At 50.4% G+C, this 7708-nt stretch overlaps 1 protein-coding gene across 1 annotated transcript; it reads left to right on the top strand.

Moving 5' to 3' along the window:
- Window positions 1-542: 542 nt before the first annotated feature.
- Window positions 543-7211, top strand: LOC119977778 (collagen alpha-2(IV) chain-like; the record flags this gene model as incomplete). The annotated part of the gene is given in 3 exon segments (XM_038818985.1): window positions 543-660; window positions 663-2209; window positions 7188-7211. Coding segments are annotated over 3 exon segments (1689 nt in total), but the record flags the coding sequence as incomplete, so codon positions are not given.
- Between the last annotated feature and the right edge of the window lie 497 nt (window positions 7212-7708).

The following is a 7708-nucleotide window of genomic DNA, read 5'->3' as shown; positions in this document are numbered from 1 at the left end:
AGATACATAGATACATTGATACACAGGTACATAGATACATCGACACACAGGTACATAGATACATTGATACACAGGTACATAGATACATCGACACACAGATACATAGATACATTGATACACAGGTACATAGATACATCGACACACAGGTACATAGATACATTGATACACAGGTACATAGATACATCGACACACAGATACATAGATACATTGATACACAGGTACATAGATACATCGACACACAGGTACATCTATACATCGATACACAGGTACATCTATACATCGACACACAGGTACATAGATACAACAATACTGGGTTACCGGGTTATTGGGTTTACCGGGTTTACCTGGGTCATTGGGTTTACCGGGCTATCGGGTTTACTGGGTTTACCTGGGTTACATGGTGAACCGGGTTTACCTGGTTTACCGGGTTATTGGGTTTACCGGGTTTACCTGGGTTACTGGGTTTACCGGGTTATTGGGATTACCGGGTTTACCTGGGTTATCGGGTTTATCGGGTTATTGGGTTTACCGGGTTTACCTGGGTTATCGGGTTTATCGGGTTATTGGGATTACCGGGTTTACCTGGGTTATCGGGTTTATCGGGTTTACCTGGATTATCGGGTTTACCGGGTTTACCTGGGTTATCGGGTTTATCGGGTTATTGGGATTACCGGGTTTACCTGGGTTATCGGGTTTATCGGGTTTACCTGGATTATCGGGTTTACCGGGTTTACCTGGGTTATCGGGTTTATCGGGTTTACCTGGGTTATCGGGTTTATCGGGTTTACCTGGATTATCGGGTTTACCTGGATTATCGGGTTTACCTGGGTTATCGGGTTTATCGGGTTTACCTGGATTATCGGGTTTACCTGGATTATCGGGTTTATCGGGTTTACCTGGATTATCGGGTTTACCGGGTTTACCTGGATTATCGGGTTTACCTGGATTATCGGGTTTACCGGGTTTACCTGGATTATCGGGTTTACCTGGATTATCGGGTTTACCGGGTTTACCTGGATTATCGGGTTTACCTGGATTATCGGGTTTACCGGGTTTACCTGGATTATCGGGTTTACCTGGATTATCGGGTTTACCTGGGTTATCGGGTTTATCGGGTTTACCTGGATTATCGGGTTTACCTGGATTACCGGGTTTACCTGGATTATCGGGTTTACCGGGTTTACCTGGGTTACCGGGTTTACCTGGATTATCGGGTTTACCGGTTTTACCTGGATTATCGGGTTTACCTGGATTATCGGGTTTACCTGGATTATCGGGTTTACCGGGTTTACCTGGATTATCGGGTTTACCTGGATTATCGGGTTTACCGGGTTTACCTGGATTATCGGGTTTACCTGGGTTATCGGGTTTACCGGGTTTACCTGGATTACCGGGTTTACCGGGTTTACCTGGATTATCGGGTTTACCTGGGTTATCGGGTTTATCGGGTTTACCTGGATTATCGGGTTTACCTGGATTATCGGGTTTACCGGGTTTACCTGGATTATCGGGTTTACCTGGATTATCGGGTTTATCGGGTTTACCTGGGTTATCGGGTTTATCGGGTTTACCTGGATTATCGGGTTTACCTGGATTATCGGGTTTACCTGGGTTATCGGGTTTATCGGGTTTACCTGGATTATCGGGTTTACCTGGATTATCGGGTTTATCGGGTTTACCTGGATTATCGGGTTTACCGGGTTTACCTGGATTATCGGGTTTACCTGGATTATCGGGTTTACCGGGTTTACCTGGATTATCGGGTTTACCTGGATTACCGGGTTTACCTGGATTATCGGGTTTACCGGGTTTACCTGGGTTACCGGGTTTACCTGGATTATCGGGTTTACCGGTTTTACCTGGATTATCGGGTTTACCGGTTTTACCTGGATTATCGGGTTTACCTGGATTATCGGGTTTACCGGGTTTACCTGGATTATCGGGTTTACCTGGATTATCGGGTTTACCGGGTTTACCTGGATTATCGGGTTTACCTGGGTTATCGGGTTTACCGGGTTTACCTGGATTACCGGGTTTACCTGGATTACCGGGTTTACCTGGATTATCGGGTTTATCGGGTTTACCTGAGTTATCGGGTTTACCGGGTTTACCTGGGTTATCGGGTTTATCTGGTTTGCCTGGGTTATTCGGTTTACCTGGATTATTGGGTTCACTGCTGTTACTGAGTGCCGTTGTTGCCGTTGTTGCCGTTGTTGCCGTTGTTGCCGTTGTTGCCGTTGGTGCCGTTGTTGCCGTTGGTGCCGTTGGTGCCGTTGTTGCCGTTGTTGCCGTTGGTGCCGTTGTTGCCGTTGTTGCCGTTGTTGCCGTTGCGGCTGTTACTGAGTGCCGTTGGTGCCGTTGTTGCCGTTGTTGCCGTTGTTGCCGTTGTTGCCGTTGGTGCCGTTGTTGCCGTTGTTGCCGTTGGTGCCGTTGGTGCCGTTGTTGCCGTTGGTGCCGTTGTTGCCGTTGTTGCCGTTGTTGCCGTTGGTGCCGTTGGTGCCGTTGTTGCCGTTGTTGCCGTTGTTGCCGTTGGTGCCGTTGTTGCCGTTGGTGCCGTTGTTGCCGTTGTTGCCGTTGGTGCCGTTGCGGCCGTTGGTGCCGTTGTTGCCGTTGTTGCCGTTGGTGCCGTTGTTGCCGTTGTTGCCGTTGGTGCCGTTGTTGCCGTTGCGGCTGTTACTGAGTGCCGTTGTTGCCGTTGTTGCCGTTGGTGCCGTTGTTGCCGTTGTTGCCGTTGTTGCCGTTGTTGCCGTTGGTGCCGTTGTTGCCGTTGCGGCTGTTACTGAGTGCCGTTGTTGCCGTTGTTGCCGTTGCGGCTGTTACTGAGTGCCGTTGTTGCCGTTGTTGCCGTTGTTGCCGTTGGTGCCATTGTTGCCGTTGTTGCCGTTGTTGCCGTTGTGCCGTTGTTGCCGTTGCGGCTGTTACTGAGTGCCGTTGGTGCCGTTGTTGCCGTTGTTGCCGTTGTTGCCGTTGTTGCCGTTGTTGCCGTTGTTGCCGTTGGTGCCGTTGGTGCCGTTGTTGCCGTTGTTGCCGTTGTTGCCGTTGCGGCTGTTACTGAGTGCCGTTGTTGCCGTTGTTGCCGTTGTTGCCGTTGTTGCCGTTGCGGCTGTTACTGAGTGCCGTTGTTGCCGTTGTTGCCGTTGTTGCCGTTGTTGCCGTTGGTGCCGTTGTTGCCGTTGCGGCTGTTACTGAGTGCCGTTGTTGCCGTTGTTGCCGTTGTTGCCGTTGTTGCCGTTGTTGCCGTTGTTGCCGTTGTTGCCGTTGTTGCCGTTGTTGCCGTTGCGGCTGTTACTGAGTGCCGTTGTTGCCGTTGTTGCCGTTGTTGCCGTTGTTGCCGTTGCGGCTGTTACTGAGTGCCGTTGTTGCCGTTGTTGCCGTTGTTGCCGTTGTTGCCGTTGCGGCTTTTACTGAGTGCCGTTGTTGCCGTTGTTGCCGTTGTTGCCGTTGTTGCCGTTGTTGCCGTTGTTGCCGTTGTTGCCGTGTTGCCGTTGGTGCCGTGGTTGCCGTTGTTGACCGTTGGTGCCGTTGTTGCGTTGGTGCCGTTGTGGCCGTGCGGCTGTTACTGAGTGCCGTTGGTGCCGTTGGTGCCGTTGTTGCCCGTTGTTGCCCGTTGTTGCCGTTGTTGCCGTTGTTGCCGTTGGTGCCGTTGTTGCCGTTGGTGCCGTTGTTGCCGTTGGTGCCGTTGTTGCCGTTGTTGCCGTTGCGGCTGTTACTGAGTGCCGTTGGTGCCGTTGTTGCCGTTGCGGCTGTTACTGAGTGCCGTTGTTGCCGTTGTTGCCGTTGTTGCCGTTGTTGACGTTGTTGCCGTTGTTGCCGTTGTTGCCGTTGGTTGCCGTTGGTGTCGTTGGTGCCGTTGTTGCCGTTGTTGCCGTTGTTGCCGTTGGCTGTTACTGAGTTTGCCGTTGTTGCCGTTGTTGCGTTGTTGCCGTGTTGCCGTTGCGGCTGTTACTGGTGCCGTTGTTGCCGTTGTTGCCGTTGTTGCCGTTGTTGCCGTTGGTGCCGTTGTTGCCGTTGCGGCTGTTACTGAGTGCCGTTGTTGCCGTTGTTGCCGTTGTTGCCGTTGTTGCCGTTGTTGCCGTTGTTGCCGTTGTTGCCGTTGTTGCCGTTGTTGCCGTTGCGGCTGTTACTGAGTGCCGTTGTTGCCGTTGTTGCCGTTGTTGCCGTTGTTGCCGTTGCGGCTGTTACTGAGTGCCGTTGTTGCCGTTGTTGCCGTTGTTGCCGTTGTTGCCGTTGCGGCTTTTACTGAGTGCCGTTGTTGCCGTTGTTGCCGTTGTTGCCGTTGTTGCCGTTGTTGCCGTTGTTGCCGTTGTTGCCGTTGTTGCCGTTGGTGCCGTTGTTGCCGTTGTTGCCGTTGGTGCCGTTGTTGCCGTTGGTGCCGTTGTTGCCGTTGCGGCTGTTACTGAGTGCCGTTGGTGCCGTTGGTGCCGTTGTTGCCGTTGTTGCCGTTGTTGCCGTTGTTGCCGTTGTTGCCGTTGGTGCCGTTGTTGCCGTTGGTGCCGTTGTTGCCGTTGGTGCCGTTGTTGCCGTTGTTGCCGTTGCGGCTGTTACTGAGTGCCGTTGGTGCCGTTGTTGCCGTTGGTGCCGTTGTTGCCGTTGTTGCCGTTGTTGCCGTTGGTGCCGTTGTTGCCGTTGGTGCCGTTGTTGCCGTTGGTGCCGTTGTTGCCGTTGTTGCCGTTGTTGCCGTTGCGGCTGTTACTGAGTGCCGTTGGTGCCGTTGTTGCCGTTGGTGCCGTTGTTGCCGTTGGTGCCGTTGTTGCCGTTGTTGCCGTTGCGGCTTTTACTGAGTGCCGTTGGTGCCGTTGTTGCCGTTGGTGCCGTTGTTGCCGTTGGTGCCGTTGTTGCCGTTGTTGCCGTTGCGGCTGTTACTGAGTGCCGTTGGTGCCGTTGTTGCCGTTGGTGCCGTTGTTGCCGTTGTTGCCGTTGTTGCCGTTGTTGCCGTTGTTGCCGTTGGTGCCGTTGTTGCCGTTGGTGCCGTTGTTGCCGTTGTTGCCGTTGTTGCCGTTGTTGCCGTTGTTGCCGTTGTTGCCGTTGGTGCCGTTGTTGCCGTTGTTGCCGTTGTTGCCGTTGTGGCTGATATTCACTGTCTGAGAGCTCTGCCGATTTCTGATGGTTTTTCCATCTGGGTTGCTGCATTTTTCTGGACTGATTTTGTTCCCTATTCAATCTGTCCATGTCTCTATTTTACTGAGATTAATTTCACTGTTTTATCAGTGAGAATGGCAGCAGAATTAAATAATATCTAAACCTGGGGGTGTAATGCGACTTGGACAGATTGTGGGGGGTTTGGGGGCTGCATGTTCAGGCACGACATCACTGCACAAAAACAGTTACAACCCACAAAAATAATCTTTTATATCCTGCCTGCCTTTCCTCTCGTTCAACATGGAAACACTTTTCTATCTCTCCCTCTCTCTGTCTCTCTCTCTGATCCTTTTTCTCTCTCTCTCTCTCTCTCTTTCTCTCTCTCTCTCTGTGCTTCTCTCTCTCTCTCTCTCTCGCTGTGCTTCTTTGTCTCTCTCTCTCTCTCTCTGTGCTATACTCTCTCTCTCTCTCTCTCCCTGTGCTTCTTTCTCTCTCTCTCTCTTTCTCTCTCTGTGCTTCTCTCTCTCTCTCTCGCTGTGCTTCTTTGTCTCTCTCTCTCTCTCTCTGTGCTACACTCTCTCTCTCTCTCTCTCCCTGTGCTTCTTTCTCTCTCTCTCTCTCTGTGCTTCTCTCTCTCTCTCTCTCGCTCTCTCACTGCTTCTCTCTCTCTGCCTGTTTTCAGCCATGATCCAAACATCACACTAGGTAAAGCTAACTCTGAGGCTGCTGGCTTCGTCCCCATTTTTCCTGCTTGCTGCATCGCTGCCTATCTTTGCGAAAATCCCACCTTGTCTAATAAATGAAAGCCATGAAGTGGAGATGCCGGCGTTGGACTGGGATGGGCCCAGTGAGAAATCTCACACCGGGTTACAGCCTAACAGGTTTGTTTCGAATCACTATCTTTCGGAGCACAGGATTCACCTGAGGAAGGAGCAGTGCTCCGAAAGGTAGTGATTCCAAACAAACCTGTTGGATTGTCAGACTTCTTACAGTAAATGAGAGTTTGCTTTATAACCACTTTATCAACCTGTCCGGATACCTTCAGGTATCTGTGGACATTAATTCCAGGACATGCTGAATTTCCTTAGTTTCCTGAGGAAGTATAGGCGCTGTTGTGCTTTCTTGGTGATAGCGTTGACGTGAGTGGACCAGGACAGATTTTTGGAGATGTGCACCCCTAGGAATTTAAACTGCTAACCATCTCCACCTCAGCCCCGTTGATGCTGACAGGGGTGCTTACAGTACTTTGCTTCCTGAAGTCAATGACCAGCTCTTTAGTTTTGCTGGCATTGAGGGAGAGATTGTTGGCGTTACACCAGTCCACTAGGTTCTCTATCTCCCTCCTGTATTCTGACTCGTCGTTATTCGAGATCTGGCCCACTATGGTCGTATCGTCAGCAAACTTGTAGATGGAGTTGGAACCAAGTTTTGCCACGCAGTCGTGTGTGTACAGGGAGTAGAGTAGGGGGCTAAGTACGCAGCCTTGCGGGGCACCGGTATTGAGGACTATTGTGGAGGAGGTGTTGTTGTTCATTCTTACTGATTGTGGTCTGTTGGTCAGAAAGTCAAGGATCCAGTTGCAGAGTGGAGAGCCAAGTCCTAGGTTTTGGAGCTTTGATATGAGCTTGGCTGGGATCTCTCTCTCTCTCTCTGTCTGTGTCTCACAGATTAGCTGTCACTTTACTGTCAGACACTGTGCACAGGTATGAAAATAGCCACTTGACTTCAATAGGATTCTGTTTGCGTTTCATCCCCATAGCAACCAGATCACAGAAGCCTATCTCCGAGCTAGGGCCGTTCTGGAATTCATATTTTTACCTTAAATTGAGGGGGGGCCATGACCACACCTTATCAAGTCTGCAATGCGTAACATTTCCTACTTCTGACCCAAAGAAAGGTTCCCCTCAATACATTTGTTAGAATTCTGCGCCTTTTAGACCTAGAGCTCTGAATGTATCCCAGTCAATATCTGGGAGGTGAAATCCCCACTGTTACTTCCCTTTCTGTGTTTCTATACTTCTCAGCAGTAACTGGACACAGTTACTCTCTCTGCGTGTTAGAGAGGGGACCACTCCCAGCAATGTGATTATCCCCTTTTTAATCCTCAGTTCAACTCCTATGGCCTCATTTGATGACCCTACAAGGATACCATCTGCCCTCATGGCTGGCATTGTTTATTTAATCAGAATGACAACCTCTCCACTTTGTTAAATCATCATTTTCACAGAACGCAGCAAATTTTCAAAGCGCAACTGGTGACGCCAGAAATAATGCGTTTGCGGATTGGATTGGATTGGATTGGATTGGATTGGATTGGATTTTTCTGCAAGCAGCTCAACAGATCATTAAGTACATGGAAGAAAAGGGAATTAAACAATTCAAGAAAATACATGAGAATACATAATAGGGCAACACAAGGTACACAATGTAAATACCTAGACACTGGCATCGGATGAAGCAGACAGGGTGTAGTGTTAAAGAGGTCAGTCCATAAGAGAGTCATTTGACAGTGGGGAAGAAGCTGTTTTTGAGTCTGTTCGTGCGTGTTCTCAGACTTCTGTATCTCCTGCCCAATGGAAGAAGTTGGAAAAGTGAGTAAGCCGGGTGGGAGGGATCTTTGATTATGCTG

This window comes from Scyliorhinus canicula, chromosome 14, assembly GCF_902713615.1.
Source record: "Scyliorhinus canicula chromosome 14, sScyCan1.1, whole genome shotgun sequence".
In the NCBI taxonomy this organism is placed as follows: Eukaryota; Metazoa; Chordata; class Chondrichthyes; order Carcharhiniformes; family Scyliorhinidae; genus Scyliorhinus; species Scyliorhinus canicula.
The sequence above is the reverse complement of the archived record's forward strand: the minus strand, read 5'-3'. Positions and strand labels throughout refer to the sequence as shown.